The sequence below is a fragment of the Nomia melanderi genome, chromosome 11 (assembly GCF_051020985.1).
Source record: "Nomia melanderi isolate GNS246 chromosome 11, iyNomMela1, whole genome shotgun sequence".
Taxonomy (NCBI): Eukaryota; Metazoa; Arthropoda; class Insecta; order Hymenoptera; family Halictidae; genus Nomia; species Nomia melanderi.
Window position 1 is genome coordinate 4,750,180 of NC_135009.1, and position 21,136 is coordinate 4,771,315.

At 32.9% G+C, this 21,136-nt stretch overlaps 2 protein-coding genes across 9 annotated transcripts in view; one reads left to right on the forward strand and one right to left on the reverse strand.

The window, feature by feature from the left end:
- Window positions 1–11,838, forward strand: part of LOC116435228 (uncharacterized) — a 91,230-nt gene extending 79,392 nt beyond the window's left edge. For all 7 annotated transcript variants that reach the window (XM_031994604.2, XM_031994607.2, XM_031994603.2 and 4 more), the window contains 3 exons: window positions 7,528–7,926; window positions 8,277–8,989; window positions 9,372–11,838. In XM_031994604.2, coding sequence (XP_031850464.2) covers window positions 7,528–7,926; window positions 8,277–8,989; window positions 9,372–10,974 — 2,715 coding nt within the window. In that variant the 3' untranslated portion in view covers window positions 10,975–11,838. The remainder of the gene's footprint in view (window positions 1–7,527; window positions 7,927–8,276; window positions 8,990–9,371) is intronic.
- A 143-nt stretch (window positions 11,839–11,981) lies between these two features.
- On the reverse strand, window positions 11,982–16,670 carry Mvb12 (multivesicular body subunit 12-like Mvb12). Of its 2 annotated transcripts, none has more exons than XM_076372241.1 (8): window positions 16,547–16,670; window positions 13,747–13,885; window positions 13,447–13,645; window positions 13,216–13,366; window positions 13,047–13,130; window positions 12,567–12,906; window positions 12,448–12,498; window positions 11,982–12,364 (listed from the first exon to the last, which is right to left on the reverse strand). In XM_076372241.1, exons 1-8 carry the CDS (start codon window positions 16,564–16,566, stop codon window positions 12,329–12,331), a joined length of 1,020 nt encoding a protein of 339 aa, XP_076228356.1. In that variant the 5' UTR covers window positions 16,567–16,670; the 3' UTR covers window positions 11,982–12,328. The 2 variants fall into 2 exon arrangements, with proteins under 2 accessions (XP_076228356.1, XP_076228357.1); XM_076372242.1 differs by having other exon boundaries at window positions 16,460–16,607.
- Window positions 16,671–21,136: the final 4,466 nt, after the last annotated feature.

Consider the following 21,136-nt stretch of genomic DNA (forward strand, 5'->3'; position numbering starts at 1 on the left):
TAACACAATATTTTTAATTATAATAAAAATGATGCTTATATGTTTTCAAAGATAAAAGGAAACAAATTTATTATTAGAAAATCGCGATTTATTATGGAACAGTTGATGGGAAAGGATATATCGACAATTTGGCTTGGAATTTAATTGACAGTTGTTTCACACCAGAAATTCTAAACCAGTCAAAATGACATTTCGAATTTCTTCATCTGGAATTATTGAAAAGATAATACTAATGTAAAAAGTCATTTAAAAAAATTAATCATACGCATAGATATTAAAACATTGATCAGTGGGTGCACTTTGCCAATTTGTGTAAGAAAATGCAAATCGCTTACAATAGAACTCTGTCTATGTGAACTCATTGAGAAGCAAACCGTTCGCGTAACTAACCTGTTAATATAATAGAAATCTACTAATTTTATATAATTATATACATAACAATAGTAATGATACATTTAGCTCATTCTTGGAATTATAGATATATTATTACAGATGTATTATATTATAAATAATATAGATAGTAAACCTAAGGATTTTTATTATTTATAGCGTTCAAATAATAGAAGCTCAGCTATAATTCACGTAATCGCTTGCTTACGAAAATTTTGTTCCGATAATTGGAATTCTACCGTAATTTCTCTACTTGACAGTTTTAGTATTAATTAGCAATAATTACTCAATTGATAAGAGAGTCCAGAACACACTAATAAACGAGTCGTTCGCAGATCAGACTGATTAACTCCACTACTCGAATGTTCCTCAATTTTAGTGCTAATAAAACGCTTAATTGGTTTCTTGTATACGTAACGTCACCAAATCTACTTTCCATTTTCTAGACTTGATCATCTGGAGTTAATCACGTTGACAAATGTATATTTTTCCAGTAATTATAGTCGAATCAAATTCCGTTACGTACGAGTAAAACTGCTACGAACTGAAGGCGTGTGCAATGCACGTGTGCCCGAGATATCAATCACATCCGAGAGAGTTATTCTGTAACGAATGATTAACCCCTTACCGTATCCTTTAATGTTGCCCCTAAGCTCGTGTAACATCTTACTATCAACAATTTGGAAGCAACGCAAAGAAATTTTCTATTCCACTGTAAATGCGAATTTCCTTTGAAGATGTTAACACGTTAACTGCCACATCGGTCACCGATGACCAGAGCTTCCAAATTACTTGACAATAGTTACAATTTGTCAGATAATTAATGTGATTGAATGGAAATATTTCATAGCGTAAATTACTAGATAATAGTGTAACTTTGCTACAAAAGAATAAGCGAGACATAAAACTCTGAAGGTTTTCGTGGCAGTCAACGTGTTAAATTGCTATTAGCAAAATAGTTTTTTACTTTGATCCATGCGCATTGAACAACATCGATGTGTATTAAACTAACCTAGAAATCTTCATCGCGAGTTCCACTCGTTATTGTACGGTAAAGGATTAATACGTTGACTGCTACGAGAATTTCGAACGTTTTGTATAGCAATACATATTTTTTCATAACAAAGGCAAATGGTATTAGTAATAATTATTAATGATTTGGTATCATAGTACTCGTATTACACTATCATCTAGCTATTTGTGTTACTAAATATTTTTATCTGATATCAGTTTTCTTATTGTAATTGTATTTAAGCACTTTGGAAACTCTGGTCACCGGTGAACACTGTGGCAGTCAAACCCGTCGAACACCACGCGATTTCATAAAGCAATGTAATTAAATCATTTGATTAAATAGTCTTATTATTATTGCACGTTCATCTAGTTCAATGTCATCGAATTAGGTAGCATTATTTATCTTTTATCTTATAATCATATAATCATCGTTTAATTGAGTGAACCATAGTAATTCGATTTGGTTGGAGGTTACCAGTAACCCTTATAGCATTCAACGCGTTAATTGTGGTTGGCAATTTAACGCTTGAAATCGGTCGATGAAGAATACTGTAGTAGTAACAACGACGCGGAGACGTTCAACGATTCGGATAACGTGCACGAAAATCGAAGATCCCGAGTGGCACCGTTTACTTTCCCTCGCTGCGAAAGAAAACCACCCGTAGAAATGGCGGCTTGTCGGTCCTCGGCTCTGCTCGGATATGTTTCTCGCAGCAGCCACTGTAATTACACCGTGTATAGCCGCGAAAATTTGCGGCTTCCTGCGATCTGCTGCTTCCATAAATTTACCTGCCGGGCTCCGGCTTATTGCACTACTGACAACGAATCTTCTTCGCCGGCGACTCTTTGCGTGTTCTCGCCGAACGAGCGTGAGACACCGCGCGCACTCCATTCCCGTTTCACGAATTTATTGCCGGCTTTACTGGCCAACTTCGAACACTTTTCCGAATTACCAATAAAGCAAAACTTTAAAGCGAAACTTTGTTGCTCAATTAGCCTTCGATTAAACGCCAGATCGAGGTTTTGGATGTTTCGGATGGCGCAAGGTTGCATAGCGTTTCCGGGAAAAGCGTGATAATGCTGCTGCTGTTTGTTCTGATGAAATTGATTAATTATTAATAAAAAGTTTTCTTGCGTTCTATAAATCTGACAAAATTCGAATGCGCTGAGATAGTGAGTATGGGGGAGTAGTAAATAATAATGTTAATGTCAATGATTAATATATCGATATGAAGGAATTCATTTTTTAATCCATACAAGAAGATTATCATCTAAATTTAGGTGGCATTCTTGATACTCGAGATATTAAATGGTTGTTAATAGAAGGAATTAGTTGTAACATTTTACTCGATTTATTTTTTAATTGAATTTGATATCTGTTTATTTTCGAAGCATTGCGTCGTTACTATTGATAAGATTGTTCCACTTTCAAGAGTTAAATTAAGTATTCTTAACTGGCAAAGGAATGTTTAAATTTCAAATGGATTTGTTTGCTGAATTTGCTCTGTGAACGATCTTTTACAGTTATTTATCGCAGAAACGTTAATTGACGGTCCGCATATGTTTAGGCAAACGAAACCGCCAAATGCCGTCATCCGCAGCGAATGCGTTAAATAACTGCCACGTAATGGTTCTGTTTGTAATAGCGGTCATACTTTTTCGTCAATTCTGCACAATGCAAGATATTATTCAATTCAATGTATTTTCTTTCGATGTTGTAACTTCATGAGTATTAGTAGATGTATATATTAACACGTTGAATGCCACAGAATTTCGCGGAGCAAACTACACAAAATGAAAACGGACATAGTATTGAATTATTGAATTGAATTGCTTTATTGTGATTGCACGTTTATATTGTCGAATGTCACTGCACTAGGTAATATTATTTACAATATAGAAATGTTTCCAAATAGTAACTGCTTAATTCAGTGAATTATAGTGATCTGATTTAGTTGGGGATCACTGGCGACCTCATGGCATTTGACGTGTTAATAAGTAAGCATAGTTATACTGATTAATTCATTCATAGCACTAAAAATCGAATAAAACACAACAAAACTACTCGAATTTTCAAAAGGACATTGTACAAACACTTCTATCACATTTATCTCACTACACAATAATAACAGCCGAGTCGTTGTATTTCAATTTTGATAAAACGAAGTATATCTTAAATAAACGTTATATAATCATTTCATTGTTAGAACTGAATGACATTGATTTAACGAATTACCTCAGAAGAAGTAAAATTTTCAACAGATAAATCTCATTTTTAACCACATTCGAAAGTACAGATCGATATAAACAAAAAGTGTTATCGATTATAAAACAAAGAACAACATTTTGAACTTCGGCGCGCGCTCTGAATATTTCTAACACAATTCTACTTACTTCGTTTCCCAAACTTATTTCATCCGCAAGGCATTCCGTTTCATGGAAAAATGAACGTGTCTCGTTGAAATATTCCTTTTATCTCAGACGAGATAAGACCTTTAACAAACCGAAATTAAAGAAAAATAAATCTTAAAGATCTAAAACAAAATGATGCGAAGCAAATTGCTGCTTCGCGACTCGTTTCAAGTAGTGGCCTACAAAAACGCGGATTTGCATGAACATCCGCCGTCTTACTCGTTACACGTTCGCACGGATTTTATTGCGACGAAATATCGAACCGCGGGGACAAAATGGAACGGGAAGTCGCATGCGACGGCGGCAGCAGAAATAATTTGTCCCGCGCTCGATGCTCACTAGAGGATCGGCATCGACAAGAGTCCCGGGCGTGCAATTAAATCGCGAGATGCTAATCGCGCCGGGAAGGAGAACGCGTCTTTTCAATTAAGAAACATTTCAAGGTAACGGAACCCAGCGCCGGGGAAATTTACGACGCGAATTTGGGAGCTTGCTTCCTGACAATTGGTGAACTTCATTACGCCATATAACGCCGCCACTCTTGTTCCGTTCAGATCTATCGTGCAAACTTTAGACTAAAGTGGATCGCGCCGGTTTATAAATAGGATTCGAATCTGCTGTGAATGAAACTTCGAATTGCTTCTCTTTGAGTACATTTGAATTCGCTCTATAATGTCCAGTGAACTTTAATATAATAATCTTTTCCACTCTAAGTACTTCTTACAGGCATTGCCAAAGTCTGACGTTGTACTTGAAGTATGTCTCTCAGGTACACCAAGAATATACTGCACTGAAGATTGAACTGTTTGAATTTACAAACTATTACCTTTTAAATTTTACACACAAATTTCTCTTTGAAATAAATCATGTATTACATGGCTAGACAAAATCAAAAAAGTCCCAGCTGCTGACAACTTTGGCCGAGAAAAGTACGAGTGCAAAAGGTTAATACTATTATTGTTCTGTTTAACAGGTTAACGGTGGCACTGTGATTTACATTTTTTCCCATCTGGGGATATTCATAAAATTATTGATATTATCGAAATGATTAATAAGTTAGCATTAACCGTACAGCGAACCGGTCGAATGACCGGTTTTAAAATTTGATTGAAAATTGTGCGATTTTTTCTATTCGTTTAACTTTATATCAATTCCTATATTATCCGATTAATCAGTCTTTCAATTTTTGTCGTCCTTTTTGTTTCTATTTCCACCAAGACAAATTGATCATCTAACATGTTTATATTTCTTTTGCAGCCAGTTATTTGACCGGTTACGATAGAAATAAGTATGTACAAAGTACCGGTACGATTAGTGTTAATTAACACGTTTCATGCCACGTATATTATATCGATAAAGTAAAATATATTGATTTTTTAAATAATATATTAAATTATATTTAAGTTCTTGATGACTTTTATACATTTTGATATTACTTCTTTATGTTTCTATTGCTTTGTAACGTATACTGCTATCCGTGGCCATATATCTCATAAAAATATTATCTTACAAAAATTACCGTGTACCATATGTGACACACGCCGACATTAACGTATTAAATCTGTTATAATCAATTTTCATTGATTACATCTGTAATTGGTAAAATTAACACGTTGACTGCTACGAAAAGCGTTTTATGTACCACTTATTTATTCTGTAATACACATAAAAGAAAGGATTATTAATTATTTGATATCATAATTCTTACGTTACACTATCGTCTAGTTTTTTTTTCGTTGCTGAACATTTTTGTTCGACATCAGTTATCTTAAGAGTTAAAATTATGCTCTTGTTATTTGGAAGTTACCACCGTGGTAGACGTGTCAAAGGACACGGAGCAGTATACAACATCAAAGTTACTTATATTCGAATTCACTTGTTGGCAATTAATAGATCTCGTTTTGGTAATATAAAAACTTCTTTATAAACTTACGTTACATGGACTTTTGTTTGAACCAACGCACATTTATCATTGGTAGTTCTCAGGAACTGTAAGTACAACAATTATAATGGACTTAAAAATCAAAAAAAGTAAAATAAAAACGGACGAAGTAATATCATACAAATAAAAGTATACATCATTCAAAGTACGTACTAAATGCAATCTACTTTGAATACTTCAATATTACCTTTCTTTTAACCAGTTAACTACGTTCGACGAGTATACACGTCATCTTAAAATCAAAATGATACTAATTCTTTCACCAATGAATTATTTATTTTTTCAGATAAACAATAATCCTTCTTTGTTTTGCTTTGGTTTTTCATTAAAATATATCCTAGGTACGTTCGTCCTGCATTTGACGAGTACACGCTTCATTTTTTTATTTTATTGCGCGCAAAACGAGAGATTTCTCAAACTAAATTCTGCAGTTAACAAGTTAACGCATGATATTTGTCGCAATTCAAATTATTTCATGTCGATGGTCTAATTTCAATAACAACGATACAGTTCAACGAGACTCTGTCGTAGTTTGTGTCACCTCGTGATGGAAGGAGCCTAGAATAGATGCAGACCTTAAGCCAAGGATCGAACAATGAATCCTCATTTCATTTCGGCTGGCTGCCCAGACCTTTTTTTATTGCCCTCTTGGCTTACCAGCTCTCGCAGGTCAGGTCCTTCCGGTTTTCGTGTTGTCTACACCTGGACGAATTCCAGGGTTCCGCCGGAGTCAGCCTTCGAGACTTTCATCCTCACGGGGCCGAGCGAAGGTCTTTTCGTCTCTCTTAGGATCCCCATTGTTCGATCTTGGGTCGCAGTAAAAGTTCCTCTGGGTATTTGATTTCGTGACCTGCAGTATTTGTGGCCGCGGAAACGTTTCCAAGTGATCAATACACTGACGATGAAATAGCGGATTCGAAACACGCTCTACTTTAGAACAGCGGTTTTCAGCTCCTTTTTTTATCATGCGCCACTGCAGAGAGAACATTTCATATTTTAACCCAGTTTACGGGTATAGTAAATTAAAGGTGCAAGCTTCGGGTGATTTATAATGTTTACTTGATTACTGTTGACCAATGCTACTATTCGTACTGTTCGTTTGATTGCGTGTACTTATTTGCATGCGGAAATATAGAAGAGCCTGCTCAAAATACGTATAAATTCACATAAAGTGTAAAAGTTTACGTATAATATATCTTCATAAAAATTTTAAATATTTTATGTAAAATATACGTTTATATCTATAACTGAGACTGATTTGATTCAAATTTTGCATATCAGTAGTGACACTGATTACATGCAATAAATTGTTCACTGAAGTTTACTAGGCTAAAGACGATACTGAAACTACAATTTTGTTATTTTTAATCTGTAACTTACATTGCCATATAGAGAGTCACTTCTTAAATTTTCTTTCTTGTCCCTGTGCCAGTTTCGCTCGCGACTAACATGTTCGCGACCAGCGTTACGTATATGTGACAACCAGCATTTTGTATCTTTCATAAGGAAAACTAAATTACTTTCATATATATTTGTATATAAAATCATGAAGCATAATGTAAAGTATGGAAAGTTGATACGATTCTTTTCTTGAATTTTATTTGCATTTTATAAAGAACATACATATGTTGTATTCAATAAAATATTGTGACTATGAAGACTGCTACTGAAACAAACGCTGGTCGCGAACGTGTTAAGTCATGGACGAACGGTACCAGTTGGATAAAATCCAGAGCCTACGTTCAACCGTTCCTAACGATGTGTTTCAGATGGAAACCGAGGTGCGAACGCTCAAGCAGGAGCTTGTTCGTACCCAAGAAGCTCTGAAGGCTGCTACGAAGAGGTGCCGCGACCTGGTGAAAGAACTGGACAATCGCACCGCGAGTCATGAGTCCGAGAGAAGCCTCCGTGACCAGCAACTGTCGCGAATACTTCGTGCCCTGCTCGTCCTGGAGGCGCGGCTCAAACAGGAGCAGAAATCGATCAGACAGCTGCTCTGCGAGAAGGACAACGTCATCAGGAACCAGCAGCTCGAGATCGCGAGGCTTAGGCGTTACACGAAGAACTACATCAAATGCAAACGAGAGCAGACCCTTGGTAAATCCGTGATGAACATGGAGACCGCGGCTACGATTGAGGAATGCCACTTACAGTCGTCCAATGTCGAAGTGAGTATGAAAACTTCGTTGCTAATATGTGAGGATTGCGAACGTGACTGTAGGCGAATTGGAAACAGTTTTATAACCGTTTTACGTGAATATTTGATAGTCAATTTTTTTTAATGCTAATGTATATAGATTTTTTTATATAAATTGAATTATCTTTTCTGCCTGCCAAAAAATTCCTTGGTAAACCAGTTGGAAAGTTAATTACTTCGCAAAATATTTTAAACGAAGGACGTTTTAATTATGAATTTAAAAAATTTGTTGGATAAGTATCTGACTATTTACTCGTCCATCCGAGAATGAAAATGAATCCTTGTCGAGAACAAATTTAAGAAGGAATGTCCTGATTTTAGGCGGACCTTAGGCAAGACAATAGTATTAGCAAGGACATCCAGACGCTGAAATGCGAAATAATCACGAAGCTGAATCCGTCGGAAGTACCTGTTACGCTCGAGGGGTTGGACAGGGGAGTGAAAAAGACCCACAGCTTCGCCGGCAGCGATATCTCGAAAACGAGTCTAACTAGTAGCGAGAACACGGACGTCTCCATTATCACGACTACCACCGAAGGCAGTCCGTCGTTGCTCAGCACAGAGGGTTTCTGCGAAGGTGAGAGCACGGACGTCTCTCCAGGTTCGACGCTGAATAAATCCAGCAGGTGTACACCGACTCTGGTAACCGATAGCGAAAACGAGACCACGATGATATTCGATGACAACGACGATGAAGAAATCATGATCACGGAGAAAAGCTCAAAATTGGTGAAGAAGAAGACGGGTATAGGCAGATTGAAACCTCAGCAAGCTTGCAAAGAGACGGAAGTGATAGAGCCAACGAACATCGCGAGGACCGAGAGCAAGGATGATGGAATGGACTGTAATTTTGCCTCAGAAGACGAGGAAAAGGAACAGGAACCCATTTACGTTAACGCCTGCAACGAGACTAATACTAGGAACTTGGAGCAAGCTGAGAATATCGTGTCGGAGCCAATGAAAACGAACGAGGATTATAGTAATAATAACAGTAATGATGACGGTGGTAATAACAACACTCATGAAAATAGCATGTGAGTATTTTTATATGTGCAATTTTTGTTAGTATAATGCGTCTAATATCTTTCTCTCTAACAAGAGAAAGTAGAATTTGAAAGAATGTTTAGTTGACTTATACAGTTTAGAGTAAAAAGAATTCATAATTATCGACATGCTTTTAGCGATTATCATATATTATTCCCATACTAAAGAAATTATTCTCTCGTATTTTTTTCTAATTTGGTATCGAGCTTCTGTCAATGCATTAAGCACAATTTGGAAAAGAAACAGTGGCATCTTTTCAAACACTGCCAAATCACTAAATATTTATCCTAAATATCACGTTAATTATAATTAACAGACATTTCGGTAATAATGCATTGAACCTAAATCATCTTTTAATACGATTCTTTTCAGAGCCCAAAAAATGGAAATTGAGGAACAAAACGTGGAAGAAACCAGCGGGAACTGGTACAGCGATCCAGACGAGGATAGAATTAATGACGACGTTTTTAGGCACAGCACATATCGACCAAATAGCAATCATAATTCCGTCTTGGAATGCGTGAATCAGATTCTTTTGAGAGATATGGAAGAGGAGGAAAGCATTCTTTCTGTACCTAGAAGATTCAAACATCGAGCAAGAATTGTTCGATTTCAACCAGCAAGATTGTCCGACATTGAGTCAGTGGGCTCGGAAATGGAAAGAAAAAATTCAGAAGAACCTATCACAGAACAAGAAGTACCAACTACTGAATTCAACGATGTCCCTGCAAATAGTTTCGAGCCTTCTGCTACAGAGGATGAATTTGGAATGAGCCTTACCCAAACTGTTCCTACGAATGTTACTACAAAAATCACCAGTCATGAGGCAAGTCTGGAAGATGATTCTGAAGAAACAAAAGCTATTCCTATTATAATAATAGAGCCAAAGGTAGAAGTTGAAGAATCAAGGCACACATTCCCCTGTTCACAGGGACAGAAATCAAAAGCATCAGTCAGTACAACAAATCCTCCTTTGAAGTTAGAAATGATCGAGGAAAAGACTTGTTTGCAAATTTCTTCTAAGGGATTGACCATAGCAAAGAACCTTGATTACGAAGACATTGAGTCTCTCCCGGAGATCATATCGCCTCCTCCTAAAACACCACCGGCGTTACCACCTAAACCGCAATTCAAAAATAATACGTTAATATTGAAAAAAATTCCTAGTCCCTCATTTCTGATCGACGAAACACGGAAGAAGCAACAGTTGCTTGAATCTGGTTCATCCGAACACAGTAAAAAAATTTTCGGTTTCATATCCTCCCCTTTGAAATCGGCAGGAATAAATATAACCTCTGCAAGAAGTTTAAATTTCGAAGAAGACATTAATAAAGTCACAGGAACGAACGAGGAAGGAAATTTCTGGAAGAACAGGTTTAATAATGTTCGTTCTTCTTTCCAAACACGACAAAGTAGTCATGAAACCAATGGACAACAAGCCAGAAAAGTACCAAGGGTGACTAACATTGTCCGCCATTTTGAAGAATTTAAAATCGGTGGTGAATCTGAAGAACAAACGAAGGAAAGGAATAAAATGAAGGAGAAGCATGTTCATTCCGAGTTCGACCAAGAATTCGACATTAGGCAAAACTTTGAAGAGTTCAATCTTGATGAGTGCAATTTATCTGATGATCCTGATAGGCCAGAAGGCGATGGTTCAGAGAGGCTCGGCAATCTTGGGACCACGGTTAATCAGAGCGAAAAAACTGCCACAACCAAAGACAATAATAATGTTCCTGTTACTACAACAACCAATTTGAGTAGCGGTTACGATCACTTCCTGGAAGCAACGGGTCTGAGTAATAAATCTATATTGACACCCTCAAGGTTACTGAGTAATCACAAAAGTATGCTGAAACCGAAAGACGTGAAGTATAAGAATAAAATTAAAGCAACCGCTGTATTAGAAAAGCATGGTGTTTCTTCTACCAATAATACTACTCATGTTAGACACTGGACTGGACCGTTTGTCTGACGACTGGCCCAAGTTTTCCCGACAAACCTATTTCGACAAGAAACTTGTGATGAAGGGAGATAATTAATTTATTTAGAATAATTACTCCCGTGATGAAACTGAAAACAAATAAGGATTACGAACTGTAATATGCGAATACAGTTTATCCTTAAATTGAATATAAAATATAACACTGTAAATTATTATGAATATTCCTCTTATAATGCGATGCTTTTCACATTTTTTGTTTCATGAAAAATGTGAGAGACATAGGAATTAATTTATTTATAACAGCTTCCATTTGAAAAATATTTCGATGTGTTGTATATTTTAATAAGATATTTCTTACATATTTATAACATCACTAATGAAGATAGTAAATGAAGCAATTCATAGTGACTTATTTTAACTTAGCTTTTCTTGCTGTGAGATCGCGAGTAAATTTGTTTATCGCGAATAAGATTACTTATAGAGACGGCAACTTATAGCGGGAACATTTCTTGTTCCGTTGTTTTCTACCATAGAAATATCAAGTAATGGAGAGTCGTATATATGATTATGAAATAAAATATGAAGAATGAATGAAATCTGTGAGATATATTAAATGTTTGCATTTAAATCGATTTATGACATCATAATTAACCTGTAATTACATTGTTATTACATACCGTATGTTATGTTTTGCTGAAAGTGAATGATCAAATTTCAAATAGTAATTTAATCTGTATAATTTAATGTGTATATACAAGTATACATTTTTTTCTGTTATTACTTCGCCTTTGGAGCAACTAATTACGGGTGAAATTTCTATTTCTCAGTGTAAACAGTATAAAAACAAAGTATATACACACTATACAAGCATGAAAGTGCTGTACCCTACTAATTATATGTATTGATACAAGTCAACTTGAGGATAAAAATAAGAATGTACTTGTTTTCTTTTTTGTTGGAAATAAAATTAGAGATGACTTTATTGAAAGAATCTTGCATTTGATTAAGAAATAGGAGTACACCAGTACAATCTTAAATATTCTGTAATGATTTATAAACAACTAGAACATATGATACAATCATATATAACTTCTACTATCTATAAAAATACAACGCAACTCTATAAAAATACAATACTAACTGTCACTGGTATCAAAATCTAAATAGGACATGGAAGAAAAAAGTATATCGCAAAATGGACATTATTAAATTCGAACATCATCCCACTGATACATATTAAAAGGATTCCATTTTCGCGGGTTAGTAATCACTCGTTCAGGCACTCTATTACACTTGGCTAGTGCTATATTATCAATACGAATGTATAGATATAGCTGTAAAATTGCATGAAGAATCATACAATTAGTTTGGCACAGTGGCTTCTTCAAGTTTCTCTTTCCGCACGAAAATCGTAACAGAACTGAAAATAAAACCAAATATATCATATAGTAAAGGCGTAATTGTACTAACGTGTAAATGATACTAATTCAATTTTCATCTTACTTCCTTGTCCAAGTCTTTCTGGGACCAGACTTTGATCACAGGAAGTTTATCCTGTAAATGATGTAATCGTTAAAAATAGATAATAATCTATTTACAGCTTAACTGTTAAGTTTACTTACAATAGAGGAATCAGAATGAACACTTAAACGTGGATTAAGGACGAATGGAACTCCATCCAAATCTGAAGACCCCGGCAATGTACCATAAATTGATGTGGCCCCTGCAATTGATGTTGTAGGTGGTTGTGGGGCTGGTCTCGTGGGCCTGATCTTTGCACTAGGACTTAAAATTTTATAATCTCTGTCGCTAGACTCGTCTGCGTCCTTTCCCGCATTTCCTCCAATTTGTGGGTAAATTCCATTTGTTGGTTTTGGTGAGAACTTTGGTTTTGGTGGCCTTTCAGGAGCTATTCTATGTGGCATTCCATTTGATGGATTCGGTGATGCATTTTGAAGTAAACTGAATAAAGTAAAATGATAAACGTTATAATAAATAAATATTCACTTAAAAGTTAGATTAAAAGTTAAATATTCGGTTTATAATTATTATCCACATGCAAATATGTTTTTAACTATTTTTTAAATGGAGTTGATATTCACTCTATATTAACATATGATTGCGAGCTGGAATTCCCATTTGCAATATCCACAGTTTTGTAGCAAACACAAACTCCGTTTATGACACTAAAAAATTGATAGTTTAAATATGAAAAACAAATGAATATATAAATCAGCTTTCTATTACAACGTTAAAAATGTTAGTGCTTACCCAGCAGCTACAAAACCGTTTGGAGCCATTTTAGACGTATATACCTTATGCATAACCCTACTACATATAATAATATCTGTAACTGCTTTCGAACATAATTCTTTATTTCTAATTTTATAGCACAACTGTTTCTTTCTCCATGCCTTTTGGGCTAAAATCGATTATTAAAATGTACTAGGCATAAATGCAATTCCAATAAACAATATTCTGATCAGTCTTACGTATGCTCACTTGAATCTACAGTATATGAAATCGTGCGGAATCCCTCTGGAGGAGTATCTCGCTCATTAATGACTGCTAGATCCTCAACCACGCAATGAGGTAACCCTTCAGACTTTGAAAAACATATATATCGTCCTTTCTTTTTAATAAATAATCCACTTTCTCTCCATAAATCAGCATCTGTATCTTGATCATATGTTCTAGACACCTATATGATTAAAACAAAAAAAAAATACAAAATAAAAATGATTACAATACAAGTCAAAAAATTAAATAATATGTAGCTAAAATATATTTTATACCACTTACCACTATAAAATTTGGTGGACACTTATCTATATCTTCAACAACGCTTATGGCAGTAATTGGCCTATCATCAGGTAGCACAGATGATAATTGATGAACCAACATTTTGTTGCAAGTAGTCTTTTTAGACATTGCTGCAACTCTGTTAGAAATACATATACACACACACAATTATTCTCAGCATTTCATGAGTGAATATTATCTAAAATTATTTAATCAGTAAGTATAGCATAAAAATGGTTGCTATTTGCTATCTTTTCACAGATAAGACATTTATCAATAAAAGTTAATAGATAATTAGAATGGACAGAACTTGTTGAAACATCAATTTGGTTTACAATTAGTACACTACAAAGATTAAGATGGAACACTAAATAACACTGACGTCAAATAAAATGACAATTAAATTCACGCACTTTGAATCATCAAACCACAAGGGTCACAGCATAGGCTTACCCCTACTTTATCTCGATGACCTATTTTTCGATCGATAAAAAAAAATTTATGGTACACTGAAAACCATTTGTTCAAAAATATCACCCTCCGTTTTATGAAGCGGACACCGCAACATAACGAGAATAATTTGTGCGAGGCAAATGATTTAACCCTATAAAGCTTAATGCGGTCAAGTTTCAAAATATTGGCGGCATAAAAAAAAAGTCAAATTCAACATTTCTTACTCGTTCTCAATATCCGTGTATTTGCAATTTGCTTACCTCAATAAATAACGCACGATGTAAATTTACGAGCTCCGCATATTTACTTCTTCGATTATCGTGCGTTTAATATGTCGAGCAATTAAATACGATGGAATAACACGTCAATTTTCGGTCGAGTCGCGTTCAACCCGTATTTTCCACGCCACGCAATCTTATTCTTTGAAAGACTCATTCGTAACAGAGTGAAGGTACTCTAATGCTTGTGAATAAACAGAGAGGAGGGAAAGAACTGCCGAGTGAGGAGAGAAAGAAGGCGGAGGGAGTATAAGAGAAAGAGAGAGAGAACTGTAATATGTATACAGAATGTGAGGAGCATAAATACAGGGTGTTCCACATATAGTGTTACAAATATTTTCTTTGAAACCTCCAGAAGTAACAATTCTTTTATATTTTAAAATATTTCATATTCCTTGCAATATTCGCATTTTCTCGGACTCGAAAAATTGCGATAGATTATATACAAGATTTCAGAATGATGTGACAATACGTTACAAACAAACATACAAAACGTTAAAATTGTACAGTAAAAATATTGTTTCGTTTCATTGACAATAAAAATTCAATAAATGTTGGTTTTAAGTGATAATATTTCTTTTTAACAGGATCGTTTACAAACTGATGAATTTAAATGACAACCTATTAAAGAGAAAAAAACTGATTACTGATTAATATATTACCACTGTCGCATGAATATGATCCAACCCCGATGCCACATATGCAGAAGTTCTTTGCAATCCTCAAAGTGTAAGAAAAGAACTTTGTTTTCGATAGCTTCAAAGAAAACCACTTGTATAACACTTCATATGAATCACTGTGTATATACATATGAATTATCAGTTGTTTCGTAAAATCAATTTAATATTGACATACTCCTGAACGATATTGGGCACAAAACCGATAAGATAAATGTTCTAAACTCGCAAACACCGCTACTCATGTGAATCTCTTTTCTTCTACTGTTGTTTCTTCGTTAAATGTCCAACTAAATTGATATCAATGACATCACTTGTACCACCACCACTAGCCATCACCATGACCACCACCGTAATGACTACCATCTTAACTGACTAGGGTAGTGTGTTCAATAAGCTAACCTCTGTTTCCGTTCCCGTCACACCGTAAAACTATACGGCGTTTTTCTTCGTCGATCCCGCACGATTCCCTTCGGCCGGATGTTCGCTTGATCGTACACGGTCGAACTGAGTTTCGTTGTGAGTTAGCCTAACGTTTTCCAAGCGATAAGAAAATGAACGAGGATCGTACGCCACCCCTTCATCAACATTCTTACTGCGAAACGTGTTTATAAATGACTTTTAACACAATTCAAGCGTACGGGTATCGTAACACTTTCCCCAGCCGTGGCCATGACACTAGAGTTTGATCCTGAGAGTGAAGAAACAGCATGGCGACTTGTTTATGTTTCAGCTACATTAATAAAAATCCATTTTTATTTCGAATCGTCTTTTTATAGTTCATCCGAGTTAAGGAAAGCGTTTACAAGCTTTTGACGTGAACACAATACCGTTTCAGAGAGCAGAAACGCAAAAATTGGTATAAAATAGACGCGTTACAATATTTTGTACTTCAGCTTTACCCTCTATCTTCCGCGTGTAAACCTAGACTAAATTGGTTCCAATTCTTGGAAAATGAATAATGCACGGAACGTGATTATATAGCAATAAAATACTATATATACTCAATTAAAAACAAATAAAAAATTATAACTAAATAACAGATAGAAAATTTCTTGTACTCTGAGATTCTAAAATTTTTACAGTATTTTAAACACATATTGTCTATTCGGAATTACTAATTACGATATGTTTAATAATAATAAATTAATTCATTGTAATTACATGTTATATGTATCTGAGGTACTACGTATATGTATATATGTATCTCAGGTGTAGTATATTCATAAGTAAGAATTAGTATATTTATAACAATTGTTAATAAAAACAAATGCGTTTAATTAATATATAATTAAATATTGTTACACGGTAATTCTTAGCATGTAATGTAAACAGAAGAGTCTAAGAAATCTGCTTAGTTTATAATAAAGAATTCACTCCACACACGGTTACTTGTTAAAAATCTTCGCCATGATAAACGCAACAAAATTTGCTGGGAACCACGTAATGATTGAATTAATAAGATAGCAAATGAAATGGGAAGAAATGTATAGTGATGTACCATCTACTACAAAATATTTAAGCTATTAACACAAACAATTAGTACATCACTCTCGACACAAGATGGTACTATTATACGTTTTAAATATTTCATTCGGAAATTCAAATACTTAATTATATTATAGATATACAGCAAATGCTATGACATATATGGTAACTTAAGAAATTACAATATTTAATTTTATATAATTAGAATCAACAAATATTTGTACTTTATATCAGCTATATACGTAATTCTTTGTGATAATTTAATTTCATCTTTTGAACGCTAAGAGGTGTTTCTATGATTATGGAAAGTTCTTTTTCTCAAAATTCTTTAAAATATAGTAATTACACAATTGTATAACATAAAATCAATACGTGAAATTATGAAAATTTACTATAAGTTAGAAATTAACAGAGTTATTTTGACTTACTGATTACAAAGAATTTTTTTGTTTTTCTTTTGTTTTCTTAATTCGTCAGTTTCGCTGATAGATGTCGCTATCATTCACTTTTTGGCGCCTAATGTCTTAATATATTAAATATTTGTTTATTACCAAATTTCTAATAAAGTTTCTTATTCAGTATCGTTATGACGAAATTTAACAAACAATTTATTATGGCCGGAATGAATTTATTATTACAAATTTGATCTTTTACATTTTATTTAGAATTTACATATTAAAGGGAACTGCACAGCGTTAATTATGAGTATAAATAACTATATTTCTATTAGCTGTAGTTTATCACCAGTTACATTGATCATTGTGAAATCTTTCTTTCAGAGATTCCAAAAAGAAATTGAATATATTGAAGCTGTTCTTTTAATAAACCCAACTTCACTTCGTAGATATCCCCGTAAAATATCGTACACCATGTATCACAATGTTTAAAGCCTTATTTAAACATGGATAAAAAAATATAATAGCAACCAATGACACTTTAGTAGTATGTAATTTAAACTTTTTACTTAGACTAGTAGAAAATAGCAAATAGATGGCTCTGTGGTATCGCCGTAGTCGATGCGTTTCTGCATATGGATGCTTTTATTCGAAGCAAAGTAGTGGATGGCGTTAGAGGTTGCATTGTCTGCATGATAAAATTTATTCCATGAAGAACGTTATTTTCCAATCCCATCAACATCCATTATCGCAGACTGCATTTACTCTTCTTTAGGTAACTACTTACATATAGTTAGCATATTAATACATATATTGACATATTACATCTATTGCGCGATAAAAAATTATAACATTTTTGTGTTATATTGTATTTATTATACGCATTTGATGTATAATAATATACGAACGTAGTACAAGATAATAATGGATGCAGTTTAGAACATTGAAAAATATATGAATCTGTTTACGAGAATTACAAATTAATTATATCAGTGACTGTTGTAGAATATTGTATATGTGTTTTCGTATTTTTGAGCATTACAAATAACACATGCATGTGATTTTGAATATTATAATGTATGTACCTCATTCTGAGTATTACAAAGTACATGGATATGGTTCTGCGTATTGCAAGATAATATGTGGATATGGTTCTGAACATTACTGCATAATATATTGATATAGTTCTGAATATTGCATAATAATATATGGGTATAGCTTTGAGCATTAAAAGGTAATAATATATGGATAAAATTTGAGTATTGCAGCATGATAGCTGAATAAATTTCTCAGTATTGCAGAATAATATATAGATATGGTATTGAGCATTGCCAAATAATATATGGAAATGGTTCTGAGTATTGCAGTATAATATAAGATAAAAATTTAAGTACTACAAACAAATAGATGGATATGATTTTGAATATTACAAAATAATATATAGATATGGTTCTGACTATAGCAGAATAATATATGAATACGATCGTTGCTGTTGGCTAATATTGTATGGATACGTTTTTAGATATTACAAAATGTATAGATATGTTTCTAACTATTTGAGATATTATATGAATATGATTCTAAATATTGCAAAATTATAGTATGGATATGATTCTGAATATTGCAAAATAATATGTGGATAAAACTTGAGTATTGCAGAGTAATACTTAAATAGATTTCTGAATGTTGCAAAAAAATATATGAATATGGCTCTGAATATTCCAAAATTATATATGGATATGGTTCTGAGTATTGCAAAATTATATATGGATATGGTTCTAAGTATTGCAAAATAATATATGGAAATGGTTCTGAGTATTGCGATATAATATAGGAATAAAATTTCAGTATTGCAGACAAATATATGGGTATGATTCTGAATATTACAAAAAAATATATAGATATAATTCTGAATATTGCAAAATAATATATGGATATGGTCCTAAGTATTGCAGTATCATATACGGATATAGTTCTGAATATTACAAAAAGATATATAGATATAATTCTGAATATTGCAAAATAATATATAGATATGGTTCTAAGCATTGCAAAATAATATATGGATATGGTTCTAAGCATTGCAAAATAATATATGGATATGGTTCTAAGTATTGCAAAATAATATATGGATATGGTTCTAAGTATTGCAAAATAATATATGGATATGGTTCTAAGCATTGCAAAATAATATATGGATATGGTTCTAAGTATTGCAAAATAATATATGGATATGGTTCTAAGTATTGCAAAATAATATATGGATATGTTTCTAAGCATTGCAAAATAATATATGGATATGTTTCTAAGCATTGCAAAATAATATATGGATATGGTTCTAAGTATTGCAAAATAATATATGGATATGGTTCTAAGCATTGCAAAATAATATATGGATATGGTTCTAAGTATTGCAAAATAATATATGGATATGGTTCTAAGCATTGCAAAATAATATATGGATATGGTTCTAAGTATTGCAAAATAATATATGGATATGGTTCTAAGTATTGCAAAATAATATATGGATATGTTTCTAAGTATTGCAAAATAATATATGGATATGGTTCTAAGCATTGCAAAATAATATATGGATATGGTTCTAAGCATTGCAAAATAATATATGGATATGGTTCTAAGTATTGCAAAATAATATATGGATATGGTTCTAAGCATTGCAAAATAATATATGGATATGGTTCTAAGTATTGCAAAATAATATATGGATATGTTTCTAAGCATTGCAAAATAATATATGGATATGGTTCTAAGTATTGCGGTATCATATATGGATATAGTTCTGAATATTACAAAAAAATATATAGATATGATTCTGAATATTACAAAAAAATATATAGATATGATTCTGAATATTACAAAAAAATATATAGATATGATTCTGAATATTGCAAAATAATATGTAGATATGGTTCTAAGTATTGCAGTATCATATATGTATATAGTTTTGAATATTACAGAAAAATATATAGATATAATTCTGAATATTGCAAAATAATATATGAATATGGTTCTAAGTATTGCAGTATATTATATGGATATAATTCTGAGTATTGCAGTATAATATGTGGATAAAACTTGAGTATTGCAAAAGAATATGGACATGGTTTTGAATATTGCAAATAATATATGGATGTATGATTTTGAATATTGCAAAATAATATATAGATATGATCCTCAGTATTTTAATGTAATGTAATGGATATGTTCCTAAGTATTACCATATTGTAAAGTAATATGAAAGTATTTGAGTTGTTTATTGTTTTAAAGTAATACATGGATTTGATATTGAGTATTACAGAGGATTATATAGTGTTGGGTTTATTATTTTTTGTTCATTTATGAATATAATAACTGGAAACAATATAATTGTTAATTTTGTGTATTGTTTATATATGGTCTTTTATATTGAAGTGTAATATTGGAAGGGTGCAGAATAATGTAATTCTGAATTGGTATGAATTCCATTAGTTATTCAAGTACAGAGTGTATGAAAATTATATATTTATATAAAGTGTAATAAAATACATTGCAATAAAGAAGGTTTTCACCGATTCAGAGGTCTTAGTTTACACTACCAAGCTCTTAACACATAATTTTGATACACCCTGTTCCTATTGACTTTATGATGTCTTTTTAATCGTTTAATGTTTTCAGGTGTTGGAACAATCATAGATGACCTCTATTTTAAATAATAGACAACTAAGAGTGCATATTGTACATTGTATTTTTAAAATAATTTTAAGTTTTAATGTAAGTTGTTATTTATTTTAAATAATTTAATATAAATTTTGTATACATATATATATATATGTATAAATAAAAGGATTTTATAATATTGTTTTGAATATCATATTTTCATATTATTATGAGGAATATTCTCAAATTATTAGAAAATAAAAAAGAATTTTTATATATGTAAATCTAAATATATTTTTAGGTATGAATTACTATATTTACTTCCTAAAGGAATCTACTTGGAACAATCCTATACCTTCTAGCCTTAGACCAAAGGGATCTACCGGACATTTCAACCTTTCTTATTGACCTCTCAGGCCCCTACTTTCCCATAGGTGAGGGT

Excerpts from the sequence above, each read along its gene's own strand:
- Mvb12 (XM_076372241.1), bottom strand. The coding sequence starts at position 16,566 with ATGGCGAAGATTTTTAACAA. Across the intron at positions 13,367-13,446 it reads TTCATATACTGTAGATTCAA|CCCAAAAGGCATGGAGAAAG; the intron begins GTGAGCATACGT and ends AATCGATTTTAG. Across the intron at positions 12,365-12,447 it reads AGAAAGACTTGGACAAGGAA|TTCTGTTACGATTTTCGTGC; the intron begins GTAAGATGAAAA and ends TTTTATTTTCAG.